Below are 20,532 nucleotides of genomic sequence, written 5' to 3' on the forward strand. Positions count from 1 at the left end.
AAACACAAGCCACTCCTCCTGCAAAGCCAGTTATTCAACAGAAACAACCTTCCTCTACTAGTTTTGCTGTTTCCACAAAGTCACAAAAAAAATACATTTAAGTCCGAACTTGAAGAACTCAAGAAGATGGCAGCTTCATTAACAGATCGCATTCAAGTGCTATCCAAAGATGAGGAAGCAGAAGATGCTTCCTCTGTTGCTACTCCAAGTCACCAAGTAAACTTATATGATGACTCTGTCTTTCAAGACAGTCAAAATCCTTATGAAGATCCTTTCTAAGGATTCATCAGGAAAAGTCAAAGTTACTATTTGGTCAAAATTACTATTTGCTACAGTAAAAGTCAAGAAAGCTACGTAACCAGTCAAAGTCACTATTTCAATAGTAACTGTCGGCAGAATCACTGTTTCTACAGTACCCCCGACAAGATACTATTCATTCACAGTAAAAGTCACTATTCATCTACAGTCAAAAGCAAAAGTCACTTTTAAAAAGTCAGGATTCGCGCTGAAGCATCCTTTAACAGTGAAGGAGCCCGACTATAAAAGCAGTGCTCAGTCCTACTGCATTTCATGCTTCATTCGAGAGATTTCAGGCTTCATTCGAGAGATTTCAGGCTTCATTACATTTTCCAAATATTCAGTTGTAATATTCAGTTCAGTTTTAGTTTTATTTTCTGAGTGTAATACAACATTAGTATGCTGTAAACTTCAGACATATATCAGTTACATTAATTTGTAAGTTATTTTCAGTTATTCTCTTTTGAAATTATTATTTGTAATCCAAATTCAATATTCAGTTATTTTATTAAGTTATTTTAATTGTTATTACTATATATATATATCTTGGTCGGTTATACACCGCCTTATATGATTTAATACAAATCAATATAAGAAATCAACAAATCAAAACGTGGTGATATTACTTTTTAGACTATCTGATATTACTTTTAGACTTCTGTGATGTTACTTATAAATGATGGTGATGTTACTTTTTAGACTATTTTTACATTTCACCACCATTTATAAGTAACATTACAGAGTCTAAAAAGTAACATCACCATTTGTAAAAGGAAACACCACCACTTTTAATTTCAAATAATAACATAAATAATATGTTAAATTGAGTTATGTTTATATGTAACATTACTTTTTAGACTATGTAATATTATTTATAAATGGTGGTAAAATTTTACTTATAAATAGTGATATAATTGGTTAAACACGGTCTTATTGTTTGTTAATAAAAGAATAATGTGACCAAATATGGATCACTTAAAAATTACGGCAGAAAACTGTATGTCTCCAAAATAGGGCGCGGGACAAGCGGGTTAAATCGACATCCCCAATAGACTAATAGTGGCGCCCTAGGCGGGTCCCAACAACTCCGAATCCAATGACGACCGAGACATCAGGCTCCTATATACATTGATCTTGTGCGGGTGTATATATACATATATAGCTCGCGTCTCTCGAACGCCAGCTCTGGTTCCGCCATCTCCCTTTTCGTGGTACCAACTGCTGTTTGATTCTGCCATAACAAATGGTAATTCGTCTCTCTCGCTCTCTCTTCACACACAAATATGTGGATTGATCTTTATTGATATTAGTCTACTCAATTTCACATGGACTCTTTAGAGTTGTGAACTTAGAATTTGATTTGGGGTTTGTGCTGTAGATGAACTAAGATAGTAATTTAAGATCAAATCCAATTCCTTTTATGCTCCTGGTCTAACTTTTCCTGCATCCACTCAGTTCCTTTTGTTAATCCCATACCTAACACTGTGAATTAAGCAAAAAGTAAAGTGGAATCAGGGCTACCCAAAAAGAAAAAAAACTTGTGCAATTTCATTCTTTTGGGCTATTATTTTATGTTGAATTTATCTGGGAATGTTAAAGTTGGCGATCTCAAGTATTGTGGATTTGTGGTCTATAAACTTTTACTTGATTCCGGATGTAACCTGATAGCTTTGGCACCCAAAACGATGTAATATTATTATTTTCAAGATTAGCCGACACTGATTTCACATATGAATTTAATTTGGATTTGGAGCACAATTTTGAAGCGTAAACACCACATGTGGTATTATAGGCTGACCCTGAATTGGAAGCTATCAGGCAAAGGAGAATGCAGGAGCTAATGGCTCAACGCAGCGGTGGCATTGTAAGTGATCATTTCATGGAGTATATATAACACTGTGAAATTGCCCTTTTTAATGTCAATGCTTATTGAACTTATTGATGAATAGCCAAACCAGCAGAACACTGAAGAGCAGAATGCTCAAGAGGAGGCCAAAAGGTATCTCCTTACCCAGCAGTTGCAACTTGCATCATATCAAGCATTTAATGTATATATTTTTTAATTTTATTTTTATACAATGTATTGTTAGCTTTCCCCTTTATAGATTTTCTTGATCTGGACTGCTCTAGTAATTGATGTAGGGAAGCTGATGAACGAAGGCAAATGATGCTTAGTCAGATTCTGTCATCTGAAGCACGAGAAAGACGTAAGTTCAGATGTGAATAGGACATTCTAAGTTGTTTTTATTCAGATAGTGAATCTCGTTTGACTGAGATATCCTTATGTTTGCTTGTTTTACTTCAATTTCTGAACTCTGATTAGGTGTATCACAATTGAATTAGGATGCATGTTCTTTACACTCGAGCAAATTGTTTATTTATAGTATTTCAATCTGTTATTTACTTGTTAGTGGCTTGCTGAACCTTTTCTATCAGAAATACATAAGTTGAATTGCATTATCAAGGAAATTAGGGAATGTGGTATCAAAGGCTTCTTAAGAAGAAGAAATAAGTAGGGGAATAATAGGAAAATTTTCTTTGGTTCAGTTGCGGTCTTGGTTCTAGTATGGCTATTAATGATGGCATACTTGTGCTTCTTCCCTTTAGAAATTGTATGTGCCGTTTCGTGCCATATACTGATTGAAGAAATACACAACTACGAAAAATAAGGAAAAGGTGGATGGGCTCTCCATATCTCTTATACTTTGAATAATAATTTTTACCAATTTACCAAAACCATTTACTTCTTCTTATTCTTCTGTTTTTTGATAGGCACTTTAAGTGATTTCAGGTTGGGGCAGTGTGGTTTGTGCTTGTGTTGCTTATCTACTGAAAAAAAAAGAACTTTATTTTATTCTATAAGCATCATTTATAGTGAATTTGGCTGTTGGAAAGGTTATAAACTTTCTTTGCAAGTCATATCATCACATGGTGCTAAATCTTCTTCGTAGATATGTTTGTATGCATGTATCATGGCACAAGTACTCTGACTGATGAATTGAAAATATAAGTTTTTGAAATCAGAAATGGGGAGGTAAATGACATATATATAAATTCTAGAGATATAGAACTAATTCCAGCCTTCTACTTTGGCATGTCCTCTCTAGTCATTTTAATGAAATTTGTAACTTCATCTTGCTAATTTTCCAAGAAAAAATGGGCCTTTAAATTGATATCATAAGGTACATTATTAAGACAATGGTGCGAGGTGACTGAGGAAGGATGCGGAAATGTTATAAGTGATCAAGTAAATTAGCTGGCTAGTATAAACATTATAAACCAATTAATCAATTGCCTTCTTTAGAATCCTTGGAAAGTGCTTTTTGGTGGAAACGGAAAATAAGACTTAATTAGTGATCTAAAATCACAGATATTGACGGAAGGTACGGTTTTAGACTGAATGAGTGCCAACTTAGGATTCGATTTCGTGGTTTCCCTCCTTGTAAAATAAGAAGAAAAAAATGCATGCTTTAGCAGGGCCCATTATTATTTGTATATTTAAAATCTAAAATCTTGTTCTGCTCATCCTTGTAAATCTTTATTTCTTGCACCTTTTTTCTTGAATCTTTTTGGACAGTAGTGCATGTATGCTATTGGACGAGACGTGCTTTAAATTGGTTATTGCATTTGTGTGCTTTGTCATTGAAGTATTCCTTGAGATGAGATAATTGGGGTCTATATCAGAATAATTATTACACCAGTTGGAAGTTTCCTATAATGTACATTGCTGCATAGTTACAGGCTACGCCTTTTGGTTGAGTGCAAAGACTTCGGTTTTTAGTCTTATGTGGAACCTGATTCCTTTTTGTTACCTGAGCTGGATTTTAGTAAATAGACTCACTGAATTAGGCATTCAAATTTTGATATACTCATGTAAGGTAGAACATATTTTAAGGGTGGACAGACCTATTGTCTGGCTTGTTAAAGTTTTGACTTGTGTCTCTTAGTTGCATTGAAATTCTATTTTGTGTTACAAATAAACCCTTATTATTTTACTAGCCACCTTGTAGGACTAGATAGTTAAGATGGACATAAAATAAGTTGGTAGACTCGAGAGGGTACTCCTCATCGGAGTAAGCTTGCCCCTTCGAAAATATTGTCCCTTCCAGTCAGTAGATCTCTTCTCAAATCTTTCAACGGCAGAATCCCAAGCCAATGTTGCTTTGAAAGATGATGACTCAAGAGGCAACCCCAAGTAGGAAGAAAGATTCCACAAGAACAGGAACTTTTACAAAGCCATCTTTGTTTTCAGATAGGTCATCTCACAATATGAAAATTCCTTATGTGACATTCCTTCAAATAATACAAAGAAGGGAAAGACTGTTTCCTAAAAACTGTCCTGAACTTAACTCTTAACTTTCATCCACCATTCCCGTTAACATTGAATCCTCCACATAAACGTGCGCTGTTACTTTCTTGCTCATTCGATACACTCAAAAGGTTGTATGTTCAATAAAACCTAAATTTTCCCATTTAGTTATGGCGACATTGAGTATACTTTGTATTTAATACATAATCTTTTCACATCTATAAATATATATATGTTGTGAAATGTGCGTGTCTACCAAACTGTCAAGTGGAAACAAGGGTGGTTGGTTACCCATTAAAAGTATGATAGGTTTGGCTTTTGGAGGTTAAAGGAGATTACCATTTGCCAAATGAGACTATTTTCAGGGAAGGGGGGTGGAACTTATGCCTGTGTCGCGCCATTGTATATAGCAGCTTTCAGAAGAAAGAATGGGAATATGACTTTCTGTTCCCACTGGTGATTAATTAGTCTAGGCATCATCTTACACCTTGCGAACTTAAATTCACCTTGTTCACTTGTTTACATCTTAAGTGAATTATTCAGCCTTAAGCGCTACGACCAAGTATTAAGCTTCCTCTCCATTGACCAAAAAGGCTACCTGACATGGTTACTTGCTGCTTCAAAAACCGAGATTAGGCATTCAGGGAGGTAGAATAGGAATCTGCTGGGAGACCCACAAAAAAATGAAAAAAGAACAAGAACTCTAATAACCAGGGTAGACATCTTTTAGCAACTTAGAAATGAGCAAATAACAGGCACCTTATACCCCTATTGCATTGTGCCACTTCCATTTCAAGTTATTTTCTGTTATTTCTTTAATAATTGGCATCATGTGATTTTCTTCAACTGCCATGTTATATAAGCAGTTGCTCGAATTGCTTTGGTGAAGCCTGAGAAGGCAAGAGGAGTTGAAGATGTCATACTCAGGGCTGCCCAAATGGGTCAGATAGTTGAGAAGGTAACAATGCGGATTCTCAATGAATGTTGGTGCATGTCTACTGATATTTGGTGCTTTATATTATAACCATGCTTGAGTATCATTTTATTTGTAGGTTTCCGAAGAGAGGCTCATTTCATTGCTGGAACAGATCAATAACCAAACAACTAAACAGACCAAAGTCACAGTAAGTGATAATCTTTTGTTCTCGTATTTTCATTTGCCTTGCATATTGTTTACAGAATTGCATGAATTCAATCTTCTCAACAATTGCTGTTTTCTATTTCTGTAATTCTTCAGATCCAGAGGCGACGGAGTGTGCTTGAGGATGATGACTAGCACACATTTGAAATTAGAGCTCTATGTTTGATGATAAAATGCTTCATTGTGATGTATATCTCTAGATTTATACTTAACTTTGTGGTAAGCGGTTTTCTGACTGTATTTTGCTCCTACTTTGTTATATTAATTCCCTTTTGTTTCACCTGAAAGTATTTATTCAGCTTGACTTTGTTGTCAAGTGGTCAATTTGAATGTATGCTAGCCTTGCATATTTTTGAAGGCAAGACAATTGTCTGAAGTAATATTTCATTTTCTGGACTTTTTACTTGTTTGCACAACTGAATAGAAAACAACAGATGTCAGACGGGCTTGTTTGGTAGGCCTGAATTATATTTTCTTTCATGGACTATGATTTCTAGTTTCTACCAAACATTTATTTCCAAATTGGTGGAGCAAACATGTCTGGTACGGCCACGAAGATTGTAAGATAAAGAGGAAACAGAATCACTTCTGGTGTCGTGGCATGTTAAGTCCTTTGTTGCTCCTGATGTTCTCCACTCACCCATTTGCAGATTCTCTTCAGGCCTAGCTTTTTGTCATTTTATTTCTAATGGCTTGCTCCTTGTTGCTGGGCTTGTTATGGCCACAGTTTTTTGTTCTTGGCCTCTGAGTCTTGCTTGGGGTTTAAAGTACAGTTTCCACATATTCATCATACAATGGAGTTTTACCTTGCCCGAAAAAGAAAAACGGTATGGCCATTGTCCGGGTCATCCATGCTTGATCTTGCAAAACAAGTATTACCTTATCTAATGAATGTCTCTGGAATTTGGACTACCATTTTTTACTGCAGGAGATCATATAAATCCAGTTCTCTATAGAATGCTGGATGAACCTTGATCACAATTATTCCGGTTCACTGAAATCTTTTCTCATTTTACCTTCTTGGTATTGGTAGTTTATTGTAGTAGTAGGTTTTATGAATAATTGCATTTTGGAGCTTTCTGGGTAAGTGTAGTAACTTGATCCTTGCTTCTTGTGTTGTTTATAGTCTACTCTGGCTTATGCTGTTGGGTTTCTGTTGTTCACCTTTGAGTCTTTGACTTATTGCTTTGAGTCTTTGACTTATTGCTTGTATCTGTTTCATTTTGGAGTTCCTTTACAAATTCGATATTTGCTATGAGATAATGTTTTTGGACTCCTTGACTTTATGAAAGAGGAGAGGAGAGGAGAGGAAAGGAAAGAGAGAAAAATGGAGAAAGTAAAAGAAAGATGAATATTTGTTGATTATATATATATGTGTGTGTGTATGGGGGTGCAAAAACAAGATATTCGGTGATCAGGGCTCAATATCAATTTTTTATAAGTAGGTGAGACAAATTCAATGGAGTGGATGTACTAATGATGTGGTATGACAGAACATACTCAATTTATGCTCACAAACAACACTTTCTACTTATAAAACAAGACCAACCAAAAAAAAGAAAAAAAATTCAATTAATTAAATAAATTTTCCATCCAAATCTCTGTCAACATTTGTTGAACATTTATGACATTTGAAAAAAATATAATGGAAAGAAGGTCTGTTTATTTAATTTGCAATTCCATCAGATTAATTAGACAAGGTCAAACTTGTTACATTCAAAACTTCTTTAATTACAAGGCATTATTGTCGATTCGAAAATGAACATAGCCATCAATTGTTCCATATCATTATGCACGTGCAATTTGGCTTATTTGTATATAAAATTACCTTTGATTGGTAAAATCAACATGCATCTGAATATGTTAGGACTGTATCTGAATTTGCTTTTTTTTTTTTTTTTTTTTTTTCAAAATAAATTATTTACTATATATCACTTTTATTAAAAATATATACTCCGTATTATTTTAATAATTAATTGTCAATATTTATGGTGATTCATAAATAAATAATTTTAAAAAATTAATACTTCTTCTTTTTTATAAAAATGTGTTACTTTTAAGGAATCGCGATCCTCACAAATTAAACTATTACGATTGTACCTAACTCTACAAGGATGTTGACCACAGACCATTCATTGATTTACAATACTCACGCGCCACCTGGCGCGTAGTGGTATCACTCCTCCTCATGGGGAGCCAAAAGATTCAACACTCTGCAGTTACCATGATATACGAACTCATGGTCCCTTCACTGGAATATCTCCACATATGACCAAATCAAAGCACCAAACTTTCTCACCCTATATCCGTGTTTATACTTCATTTCTGTAATTCACTTTTTTGAAAGTTAGTTTCATCTTTAAGAGAAAGTTGATTTCTGTTTTTCCGTTTCTCTTCTATTCTGTTGTCAGCTTCTCTATCTCAACTAACCCACATCACAAAACCGCCTTATGACTGCAAAACCACGTGGTTTATGGTTTTCAATCTGACCCACAATCAGTTTTCCGGCGAACCCAGATGGAAAAAGAGCCTCTTCTTCCATATGTCATCCCCAGAAAGCCCTACCCATCACCACCACTACCACCACCATCAGTCCTCTGTCCCCTCCCAGAGGACGATGAATTCTCTATCCCTCTAACCCCATCAGAATTTAAAGACCGTATCATATTTGGTCCCTATTCATCTTCTCCGAAAGACCCACCTCCAACAAATCTTATTGATGCATTAACCCTATCTCTAAACTCTCCCAAATCCTCCGCCTCCTCTGCTGACATTTCCACAAACACTTCAGACGCACAAAACCAACAATCTTGGTTGATTGATCCCAATTACCCATGCGCCAAAAGCAACCTCCACCGATCGAAAACAGCACCGGCCATGGCGACTATCAATGATGTTGAGCACCACTCGGAGACGAAACCCCCTCAATTTGCTTCTTCTTCTTCGATTATTCGTCAGGCTTTTCTTCTTCTGGTAGTTTATTTAACGCTTGGTGTGATTATATATGCGTTTAATCGTGATAATTTCGTGGCAAAAGAGACACACCCTGTTGTTGATGCTTTGTATTTTTGCATTGTGACAATGTGTACAATTGGTTATGGGGATATAACTCCAAATAGCACTACAACAAAGTTGTTTTCAATTATGTTTGTGTTAGTGGGATTTGGGTTTATTGATATTTTGCTTTCTGGGATGGTTAGTTATGTGCTTGATTTGCAAGAGAATTATCTTTTGAAGACTGTTAAGGTTGGGGGAGACCACAATTCGCCCAATTCATATATAATTGATGTCAAGAAAGGGAGGATGAGGATTCGGATGAAGGTGGCATTGGCACTAGGGGTTGTGGTTCTTTGTATTGGAGCCGGTGTGGGTGTTATGCATTTTGTTGAAGGGCTCGGATGGTTGGATTCATTTTATCTTTCTGTTATGTCGGTTACCACGGTTGGGTATGGTGATAGGGCATTTGGTTCCCTGTCCGGTCGGATTTTTGCATCAATATGGTTGCTTGTGTCAACACTTGCAGTTGCTCGGGCATTTCTTTACTTGGCTGAGGCAAGAGTAGATAAAAGGCATCGGAGGATGGCAAAATGGGTGCTTGGTCAGGATATGACTGTCGCCCAGTTTCTTGCTGCTGACATTGACAACAATGGTTTTGTGAGGTAGAAACTTTGTTTCCTGTTCTTATTGTTATTATAGTAAGTTGGAATTTGATTTACACATTTATATGATTGTCTTATTTATAAAAAATAAACAACATTTGTATGCCTTTTAATTTCTTAAAAGTGAACTCAAGTCAATCTTCCCGTTGATGCGATTTTGGACCAGTAAAACAAAAATGTGAGCTTTATGGCAGGAAAGCCTATACTTCACTTTTAATTTTTTTAATGTGTATATACAATTAGAAGGTAATAGGGAAGATTATCTTTTGTTGACAGGAGACTTGAATTTATGAGATCAGTTGTTTCTTTATACATGAAAGTTTGTTGTGGCTTCGTTTTAAAATTGGAATATGGGAAGGATTATGAGCTTCTGCTTCATATTTGGAATTATGGTCAACCACATTATTGCTTTACTGTTAGAAGTCCCTTTTTGTAAGATAAGTTATAGATATGGCTTAGGAGAATATGCATAATTTTTTATCCTCTAAGTTATGGGAGTGCAATACTAGTGATATTCAGGTTTAGAATTGTTTGACAACATGTCATGAATGAGATATCAATCGGCAATACTGTTTGACAGCATCGAAGTATACAGTTCGTCTCTCTCTCTCTCAATCTTTTAAAATTCTGAAACAATTCAAGTCTTAGACCTTATTATTATTTACCCCGGATGCTCTCAAAGAGTTGGTTGGGTTGTCCTTGAGTCCTCACTTGTGGGTGCTACTGGGGCATATCTGTATGTTGTAATTGGTAAAGTAGTAGTTTCTCTGATACCGTAACAGTTAATAAATTGGATGCATTTGGAATCAAGAGGACTGACAAAGTTAGGGAAAACCTCTGAAATTATTTCAGTATTGGACCTTGGACATACAATAAGTTCCTAATCAAATCTATTTAGAAAGAAGATATATATATATATATATATATATATATATATATATATATATATATATTTCTCATTTTAGCCTGCTTTAGTCCCTTTGATTGATTTGGACACCATTTAGCCATTGGCAGGTGACATTTATGGGCTTTATGTAGGAAAGTGATCTAAGAGGCCATTTTGGATTTAGAAATTTCATTGAAAGATATTGGTGAGAATGAAGGTCTAACAAATCTCAGTACCAAGTCAGAAACAAAATGACACTTAGAATATGAAGATTTGACACCATAAGATAACAAAAACACGATAATTTGAATCTAAATTAAGGCTAGACAGCTGAATACTAGATATTGATACCCACATGGAAACCGCTAGAATTACCTGAACAACAGTACCACATTGGGTTATTGGAAACACTTGAGTATTAAGCACACGTGAAAAAATTCCAATAGAAAAGGTTTCTCTCATTATTGAACCATCTTTTTGTTTATGCCTAGGTATTACTGACGATGTTTTGAGTCTAATCCCTACAGATGCACCTAAACACATGAACTAGCCAAATACATCAGGTAGGTGCTGGTAGAGTCAAACCTAACTTGTCAAGCTTCTGAGCCATCATCTTGAGCGATGCTCCTGCCCACTTGCCCCATCATTGTCACAATGATATTTGCTGTGGTTATTCACTTCCTTTTCCTCTCCTATGTCACCTATCAATATCTAACAGCTTTCAAGATTACTTCTTCCCCATAAGGCAACTAAACATTTTTAAATGTTGCCTAATTGTTGTCTATGCATTTTACTTCAGGTAAGCTGTCGTCCGTGTTGTTTGTCGACTCGCAATGAGTCATATGAGCAAGATTAAGCTTAAGTAAGTCACAGAATTAGCACTTATTACTTTGAATCGCAGTGATCATCTGCATTTTTTATTTCTATGATGTTGGACTTGTATGTTACTACTTTACCCATTATAGCAGTGATAGATAAATTGTTATTGCTTGTGTGTGATGACATGTGAAATGCCATTGTGCAAGTTTACGATTATAAATTTTGCTGCTGGGAGGATTGATTGAGAGGCGACTTCACGCCATCTTTGGGCATAATCATGGAAAGGTTTAGAGGGCTTCTTCATGATTCTCACGAGTGAACCTATCAGGAGAACTTTCAGTGCTGTAACAGTACTGCTGAAGAAAAGTGTTAGTAAGGTCGTCCCGACCATGGATCTTTATTGGATCGAGCTTTGTGAACCATCTAAGGGCAGGGCCGGAGAGGCTTCTTTGAAACAATTGCATACGAAGCTTTTCATCCCTACCATAAGAGCCAAATTCTCCATAGTAGACCTTGAGATGAGTGTAAGGGCATCCAGAACCATTGTTTCCAAGACAAAGATCATTATGAAGCCACTGGAATCTGGCTCCAAAAGTGTTGTCCTAAAATCTACGAATGAGTTATATAAGACAGTCAAGTAATTGGTATTAGTTCTTCAACTTCTTCCTTTCTCTATTATTATTATTTTTTTTCTATATTGTGTGTGTGTCTTTCTGGTTGTCCCCTGCTTGAATCATCGTGTTAAGAGTTTTGTTCTTGTGGTACTTTTGCCATTTGGTTTTAAGTCCAGTTTCTAAGTGGCCCTTGGAGATAAAATGAGTGAAAATTGGTTAAGATGGTTTGGACATGTGCAAAGAGGATCTTTAAGTGCACCAGTTAGGAAAAGTGACATAGTCCACAAGGGTAATACTATGGAAAGAGGAAGACCAAAGCTAACGTGGGTAGAGTTAGTAAGGAAAGAAATGATAGCATGTGGATTAAATGAGGCTATGGCCTTAAATAGAGTAGAATGGAAATATATGATTCATGTAGCCGACCCCAAGTAGTTGGGAAAAAGGCTTGGTGGTGGTGGTGGTTGTAACGCTGTAAGTTTCATCTCCGTTTCTGACTTGGGTATTGAGAGAGTTAGACTTGTTGGACACACACTCAGATATCCATTGAAGCTTTAAAACTTCCCAACGTTCCTTGAACCTGCATCTGGACTGACATTGCTTCATGAATGAATCACCAATTTATAACCATCCACCAATCACCTCATATATTGGCTCCATATGGTTCAAGTCTTTCACTGGCATGGAAAATTTCTATCACGGTAATCCTCAATGTCCTCTGAATTGGGTTTGACTTTAGAATGTAGCAGCCAAAACAAATCAGTTTCTCTATTGTGTAGTGTGTGCCCGCAATACCTTAAGTCCTAGTTTACCCACTTTGCTTACTTAACATTGATTTGTACTACATTTTATTGTTTTAACTTCTGTACTGGATGAATACCTTTTTAGTTATCATACTTATTTAGGAAGGCACTAGGAAGCCTGAGAGAGTATTGATGATCCCCATGCAACAATGTAAGGCCTTGAAATCATTTTGAGCAATTTCCTATTTTTAAAATAAGTTGTCCCAACATAATCGTCCCAATTCAAAATCTTAGAGGGTACTATTTTTAATGTTCCTAATTTACCCTCCTTGCGTTGAAGTTATAAAAGCAATCAAAGTTTGATAAGACCTCATGTGGACCCACCCTAGAAGGGTATATGTGGAAATTCATTCCCTACCACTATAATAAAAAACAATAAATACTACACTCTTAAGAAAAAGTTAGGTTCCCAAAAGGGACACTTTTTGCGGGACGGAGGGAGCAATAGATTTTTTACTTCTATCAAATGCTTGGTGTGTAAATGATTTTAGCAAATGTAAGTGCAATAATAAATGCATAACTTAAGGATAAAGAGATAAGGATAGAAAAATGCAAACACAAGAACACCAAATCTTTAAGTGGTTTAGCCCCCCAGCCTCCCACATCACACCCCCCTACAGAGGTCATCATAATCACCCCCCGTGGGGCACTTCCGGCTGGGTCTCCGGCTTTGATACCATTTGTAACAACCTTCACTCTACCCAGACACAAAATTATCAGCTTTTGGCTCCCCCGGACCAGAGGCTTCCGAGGAGGTCACGCATCATGGTACTACTACAGAGTAAACGCGCTTAACTTTGGAGTTCTGATGGGTTCACGGCCATCACGTCTTTAAAATGCATTGTGACATGAAAGGGTGTTGAACCTTATATATAGAACTTCACTCCTAGGCAATGTGAGATCATGACACCTTTTAGCCTTCCAGCGTGGTAGCTCGTCTAGTGTCTCGCACCTACCCACAGAGGTCGTCACACTTGAGGATTCCCAAAATCCACTATCTCAGTCTCCTTTATAGGTGGAGAGAAAAATTTCAGAGCTTTCCGTCGCAGGTGGAAAACAACCTTTACAAAGCTCCTCAAGCTTGTCTCTCTTTACTAAGTGAGCACCTCACTTAGACCTCAAGGGTTACACCAACCCTTTTACAACAATCTTAAGATAGATAAGAGTTTTGAGTACAAGATATCCCTTAATGGACATATATTACAATCAAAGTGCTCTCTCTAAAATAATAGATATTGTAAGTGATGAAAGCTCAAAGCTCAACTCTAAAGTATGAAGGTATGGAAGGCTCAACAAGAATATTAAAAAACATTCAAATGTTACCCTAATTAGAAATAGCAATGAATTGGTCTCAAGTAAGGAGCCAATGACCTTCTATTTGTAACCTCATTGGGATAAATTACTATTATAGCATTTAAAGGCACGTTTAGATTTGTGTATAAGCGAAAGTCGATGCACATGTAGACGTCTGTGACACCTTTCATCTTTTCAGCTGGATGTCTTCACCCTTTCGAGTAGACATCTATCGGAATTAAGGTTGGTATTACGATAAAAGCAGCAAACCCAAGAACAAATCAAGAAACATGACAGAAAAGGTAAACATGCCACACAAAGAATAAACAGATTTAGCGTGCTTCGGGAAAACCTACATTCACGGTGAAGATCAAGCGAAAGTTTTCATTATGCGAAAAATAGGAGATTACAAGTTTCAATCCCCCAAATCCTAGCTCTCGCTCTCTCTCTCTCTCTATTTCTTTGCGATTTTCAGCATCTCAATAATTCCCACTCCAAACCTAAGCCCCGTTATATATTGGGCTACAAGAGTGTAATAAATAGTGTCCACAACCCCGTAAACAAAAAACCGGGTCAAAAAATTTTCTCGGGGCACTGCCTCCGAACCCCCAAAGCTTTGGTGTGCTTAGGTCCAAACAAAGCTCATTCAACGGGTCATCAGGGTTGCGACCCAACACCAAATTTGGGCCACAAACAACACACTCAGAAAAATGCCTTCTCGGTTAAATTGAGAGACACAAAGGTATAGTCGCATAGACGTCGGTAAGACAGTTTCAGAAAAATGCTGCACTTACAGGCTTTCAGCATTTTTAAGGGGCTAGTTTTGAAAACTTATCGCTTGCAATTTTAAGCCCCGAGCATGAAGGTATAGACACTTATGCTGCGTTTGGTGTGCGGGAATGGAAAAAAATATAAGTGGGAATGGAATAAGAATGAGAATGGAATGGAATGGCCATTCTCATTCTATTGTTTGGTTGTAAATAAGAAATGTGTAGGAATGGAATGATAATAACCATTCTAGTGTTTGGTTGGACCAATTTAAAATTTAGAATGAAATAAATTTCAAATTGAATTCTTCAAAATATCCCTCTTAGTAACAAATAAATTAAATTAACAAAATGACATTCTCTAATAATTTTTTAAAAATAAATGGTGGTGGTGGTGGTGGCGGTGGTGGATAGTGGTGATGATGGTGGTAGAGGTGAAAAGCGGTAGTGGTGTAGGTGGTGGTTTTGGAAGGCGGCGACGGCGGTGGTGGAAGGAGGTGGCAGTAGTGTGGTGGTGGTGGTGGTGGAAGGAGATAGTGATGTAGGTGGCAGTGGTGGAAGCCAATGGAGGTGATTGTGGTGGCGGAAGGTAGTGGAGGTGGCGGCGGTGGAAGGTGGTGGAAGGCGATGGCGGTGCTAGTGGTGGAAGGCTATGGCGGTGGTGGTGATGGAAGGTGGTGGAAGGTGGTGGAAGGCGATTGCGGTGGCGGTGGTGGAAGGCAATGGAGGTGGTGGCGGTGGAAGGTAGTGACGATGGAAGACGGTAGAGGTGGTGAAAGGCGGTAGTGGTGGTGAAAGGTGGTAGTGGTAGTAAAAGGCGGTGGCGGTAGTGACAGTGGTGGTAGAAAGCGGTGGCTATGGTGAAAGGTGGTGGCAATGGTGGCGGCAGTGGAAGGCAGCAGCAGTGGTGGTGGAAGGTGGTGGCGGTTGCGGTAGTGATGGTGAAAGACGGTGGTGACGGTGGTGGTGGTTGCGGCAAAGGAAGGCGGTGTCAATAGTAAAAGGTGGTGGTGAAAAGCGGTGGGCAATGGTGAAAGTCGGTGGCAGTGATGGTGGTGGAAGGCGGTGGTAGTGGTGATGGCGGTGAAAGTCGGAGGTGGTTGTGGTGGAAGGTAGTGGTAGTTTTTGGACTTGGAACATGAGGGTTTTTTGGGAAGATGACTTTTAAAAAAAATTAACTTGGGAATGGAATAGCCATTCCATAGGTTTTGCTGTGGAATGGATTTTCATTCCAATGGAATGGCCTTTCCCACTTTAAATTGCATACCAAACAAAGGAATGGTTGGAATGGCATTCCATTCCTACACACCGAACGCAACATTATACTTACAGGCTTGCCTTATTATGAAGGCAAGGGGTTTTAGCTTGACTTAATCGGTATTTGCACCAGAGGTACATTCTATGTAGATGTCTGTGATTTCTATATATTTCAGTACAATTACACATGCCATGAAGACGTCTTAGAGCATCTCCAATGAGGTTGCCATATGAGCTGCCAATTCAAAATATAGCAGGTGGGTTAAAATTGAGCTCTCCAATGGGATGCTATATTGGCTGCCAAAATTTACCTTTGCCATTTTTTGTGCCAAATCTAGCAAAACAAATAGCAATAGCTATTTCTATATTTTGTGCCAAATCTAACTGAAATATATGGGTTTTGAACTTTTGATTACAAAACAAGAATTACAGACCTTGATATATATATATATATATATATATATATATATATATATATGCATACACAAAATCAAGAATTACAATCTCGATTAGTTGATTTAGAAAAAAAAATTAAAACAAAACCAAACATACAAGTTAGCAGTTGCAGAGAGAGAGAGGGGGGCAAGCTTGAGAGTTGAGAGACAACGGCTGAAGCTTGCGAACGGCGAACCCGAAATGGAACAGCAGGCGATGGAAACTGAAAGATATGGGTTTTGATTTTTTGAACAATCTGAAATGATACGCCGATATGGGTTTTGATATAGGTAATAGATTTTGAACTTTGGATTCTTGCAGACGGATAGATAAACTGAAATATATGGGTTTTGAACTTCTGATTCTTGTAGATTTTGTAATTTGCAGTTGGGGAGAAAGAGGGCAAGTTCTCAGAGTTGAGAACGATAATAGAGATGGAGGCGATTGGGGGAGGCTGAAATGATTTGCCCTAAAAATATATATATTTTTAATAATAATATAATCAAATATATATAATATATATATAAATTTCCGAAAAAGAAAAAAATATATTATATAAAAAAATTAATTCACAAATAGTGGTAAAAAATAATAAAAAAATTGTTTTTTTGTTTTTGTTTTTTGTCCTTTTTTGATCAGATATTTTAAATTTTTACTTCTTTTTAATTAGGTTTAATTTTAGTTTCCTTCTAATGTCTACAATTTGACTTGGAATGTGCCTAATATTAATATTACTGATGCAAATATGAATGGTGGGAATGGTAGTTGAAAAATAATGGTGGTTGTGTCAAAAAATAGTATTTTGTATGAAATGCACCATTGGAGCAGAATTGGTAAAATGTAGCATTTTGACACTGTAGCATCTGTCAAAATATAAATTTGGCATGTGAAAATGACTTTTAGCATTGGAGATGGTCTTAGTCACTTGTATTTTGGATTGGACCTGTTTAAGGTTCAAAGTGACTTTTGCCAAGTTTACTGACCCATCTTACCCTTATGATTTAAACCTTCCAAGGCCAAGGGTTATGTGAGCCATACTAGGGACCATGATATGATTTAGAATTAGTACATTTTGGGTCTAGGTTCATTTTTAAGAGTCCTAGATTTGAGCTTTCAACACATGCATCATGCATTACTTTAGATTTCACCATCATAATCCATGGATCCAGATGAGTTTTGAATACTTAGAGCAATATAGTTTTGAATACTTAGAGCAATATATATGATCTGCAAATAAGCACACACTCAAGTAGATTGTCAAACTCTCATATTAAAAGGTTGTGATCATCAAAATTACCCAAATGCCCTTGGGTTGAAACCTTGGGGTTAACACTAACGATCTCATAAAGTCAGTTTTTGAAGTTGTTCCAATGTTTTCTTGCAATTTCTAACTCTGTCCATTCCCGAACTAACATGGTTGAAGGTTTTGGAGAACGACTGATAATCCCATCATTTTTAACCCATGACTTAATTATGTGGATTCTTTTATTTGCTAAACATATTTGTGCTTCTCCTTTTCCCAATCTCCTTTCCTTTGTTTGCAAAACTCTTTTGCAGCTTCTGGAGTGTGGTCACCTCACGAGGCTTACTACTCTCTCTCATAGACCCACACACCCGTGGTCATGATAACAAAAATCATCATGTATACCCCAACTTCTCCCAAGAACCAACAACGCCAACACCTTATTGCAGAGTGTTCCTTGTCCACGAGCGCTTTTCAGGCTGCACCTTATAATATTTTTGTGCCATTATTTTATTGTAAAATGGTCATTCACCGTATTTGATTTTGTACATTGTAGTTGCAGTCCTCACTTCAATGACTATTGTTTACATTTTTCAAACTGTATATAATTGTGTGTAATTGGATTTTGGTTATTGCGACATTCCTCTTCACAGTTGTACATTAAAATAGAAACCATTGCAGCCTGCTTCCATACAGAATATGCTTGTAATTGCTTATTGCTAATAGATTAAGTGGTGGAATTGTATGTTTTATGTCGTCATCTATTGTTAAAATACTGTGTAAATTCCAACCTCGAGCTTGTATACATAGTGAGTCTTTCCATTGTTTGTAGCTGCTCATTTGGCATTGGCCAGGTTCTTTAGGGCCTTAATTGCAGCTGTTGGCATGGATTTTAATATTCTGTAGCTTTGACAGATTCAAGTTCTTATCATGTTTATATGATATATATGCAGTAAAGCCGAATATGTTATATACAAGCTCAAGGAGATGGGAAAGGTCTCAGAGAAAGACGTCATGCAGATCTGCCAAAAGTTTGATCGGCTAGACGCTGGCAATTGTGGAAAAATTACTCTCGCTGATCTCATGGAAAGTTATCACTGATATGTTGAGATGGACCACACAGATTTATTGTCATGGTTTCCATCGTGAGTTCAGCACACACGATTTTTTTGTTTTATCAAGAAATGGAAGAAAAGGGCTTCTTTGTATTATTCAACTGTACGGGACCGGTGCTTTCATAAACTGTCCGACCAGTTGGACCTTGTACAGAAGGATCCTGACCATCTGATTGGTTTGCCATCTCTTCAGTATAATGGTGCAAAGAACACAAGTCAGTCATTTTTTCCTTTGTTTTGCCTGTCAAAAAATATATATATAATTAGTCTGGAAATTTTGCTGCACACACTGTGATTGTGCCCATGTGATTAGATGGCTTGGAGTAGCAAATTCTTGGGTGGATTGAGAGGGTATTGTAGTTCATACAAACACATTGCTGCAAATTGTATTCATAGTTATTCATTTGCAAATATATGGAGGTAAATTAAAAAAAACTTCTTGATCTTGTTTATGTGGGTGACACTACTTTTCTTGCTTTGGTAAATGTTTATAGAAGTGCATGAATGAAGGTAAACTCTCTCTCTCTCTCTTAATGCAGGATCCGTCATAAACATTTTATTCGAGTGAACAAACAAATATATACACATTTATACGTAGTGTGTGTATATATGATCATAGAAAGAGCAAGTCTTAATTGAGACATGTGTGTGTGAGTACCAACTAAGAAAAAAAAAATAATTATAGAAAGAAGAAAAAATTAAAACCCTTGATTTCTCATAATAGTTGTTTTGATTGTAATATTTAGACGAATGAGAAAATGTACATTTACATTATCTTATAATATCAAAAGATATAACATGTAAAGCTACAATGAATCTGACCATTTTCGAATATTTAGATGACTTTATAGAAATTTCCATGTGAATGACAACTTCCACATTGATCTGTCTTTCCTAGTAAATGCTTCAAGAAAGCAAGATTCCACAATTATATATATATATACACACACACATACACACACACACATGCTATTTTCTTTCAGGATGCTTCTTCTTGTCCCAACACTTTTAGAGAAGTTTGTGGCACATGTGGGTTTTACCAGCAAGAATTGTGGCCCCACCACTTTGCAGGACCATATCTCTTGTTCGGGGCCATAGTTCAATGTATGTATCAAAAAATTATTTGATAGCAACGTAGTACCTGGACTAATGAACAGTAGTTATATCTTATCGTGAAAGAAAAATAATGAGCTTTTATTGAAGGGTACCACATATTCAATTGAATATTTTTTCGATATTTCTGGCACACACATGCCTTTTTAATTTAATTTAATTTATTATTATTTTTTTAATGAATTGATTAGAATGGTAAAGTGTACAAGTGGTGAAATGAACAAAATGACAAAAGGGCACAAGGGTAAGCATACGCATGAAGTTGTGGACTAAAAGATTTTAGTATCAAATATTATTCAAACCACAAATGATGGTGGTCATTTTGGGTAATGAGACTGGGTTTTTAGCTTTTCTTTGTTCCTAAATGGCTGCTTCTATTTTCTTGCAAAATCTTCATCCAAGGTGATGATGTTCAAAATCTAGTCATGATGGGATGACAAGAAATCCCCGAAGTTGTACATTTTAAGTCAAGCCTCTCTCTCTCTCTCTCACACACACACACACACATTTAGCACACCATGTAGTCCTCTTCCAGTCTTAAAGTATCTGTTTACATTTCTTAACACATATTCATAGTTTATATCTGTTCTTCAAACTGAAAAGAGCAACCCAACTCATGAAAAAGAACAATCACTCTCTCTCTCACACAGTCACACACACACACACACACACACACACACACAATACTATGCTCACTCCTTAGGATTCTGATGAAGTAACTTGTCTTCAGTGACTCTGACTGGGTGTGCAAAGACTAAAAGATTTCAAGGAAAAAAAAATATAT

The 20,532-nt window shown here is 36.7% G+C and overlaps 2 protein-coding genes across 3 annotated transcripts; both read left to right on the forward strand.

The window, feature by feature from the left end:
* The first annotated feature begins 1,390 nt into the window (after positions 1-1,390).
* On the forward strand, positions 1,391-6,145 carry LOC132311114 (uncharacterized). The gene is made up of 7 exons (XM_059808849.1): positions 1,391-1,543; positions 2,090-2,161; positions 2,247-2,296; positions 2,440-2,504; positions 5,473-5,564; positions 5,659-5,730; positions 5,844-6,145. The coding sequence occupies exons 1-7, from the start codon at positions 1,541-1,543 to the stop codon at positions 5,880-5,882; spliced, it is 393 nt and encodes a 130-aa protein (XP_059664832.1). The 5' UTR covers positions 1,391-1,540; the 3' UTR covers positions 5,883-6,145.
* Positions 6,146-7,957: 1,812 nt separating this feature from the next.
* LOC132311121 (two-pore potassium channel 3-like) lies at positions 7,958-19,086 on the forward strand. 2 transcript variants are annotated; one of them, XR_009482859.1, is made up of 3 exons: positions 7,958-9,406; positions 11,092-11,154; positions 18,474-18,608. XR_009482859.1 is itself a non-coding variant. In XM_059808860.1 (2 exons), the coding sequence occupies exons 1-2, from the start codon at positions 8,265-8,267 to the stop codon at positions 18,619-18,621; spliced, it is 1,290 nt and encodes a 429-aa protein (XP_059664843.1). In that variant the 5' UTR covers positions 7,959-8,264; the 3' UTR covers positions 18,622-19,086. The 2 variants fall into 2 exon arrangements, 1 of the variants encoding a protein (XP_059664843.1); XM_059808860.1 differs by lacking the exon at positions 11,092-11,154 and having other exon boundaries at positions 7,959-9,406; positions 18,474-19,086.
* Positions 19,087-20,532: the final 1,446 nt, after the last annotated feature.

The sequence above is a fragment of the Cornus florida genome, unplaced genomic scaffold, assembly GCF_030987335.1.
Source record: "Cornus florida cultivar Cherokee Brave unplaced genomic scaffold, ASM3098733v1 CherokeeBrave_3.0.0_Hap2_Chr01, whole genome shotgun sequence".
Lineage (NCBI taxonomy): Eukaryota > Viridiplantae > Streptophyta > Magnoliopsida > Cornales > Cornaceae > Cornus > Cornus florida.

Excerpts from the sequence above, each read along its gene's own strand:
- LOC132311114 (XM_059808849.1), top strand. Across the intron at positions 2,505-5,472 it reads ATCTGAAGCACGAGAAAGAC|TTGCTCGAATTGCTTTGGTG; the intron begins GTAAGTTCAGAT and ends TTATATAAGCAG. Across the intron at positions 5,731-5,843 it reads CTAAACAGACCAAAGTCACA|ATCCAGAGGCGACGGAGTGT; the intron begins GTAAGTGATAAT and ends GTAATTCTTCAG.
- LOC132311121 (XM_059808860.1), top strand. The coding sequence starts at position 8,265 with ATGGAAAAAGAGCCTCTTCTTCCATATGTCATCCCCAGAAAGCCCTAC. Across the intron at positions 9,407-18,473 it reads GACAACAATGGTTTTGTGAG|TAAAGCCGAATATGTTATAT; the intron begins GTAGAAACTTTG and ends ATATATATGCAG.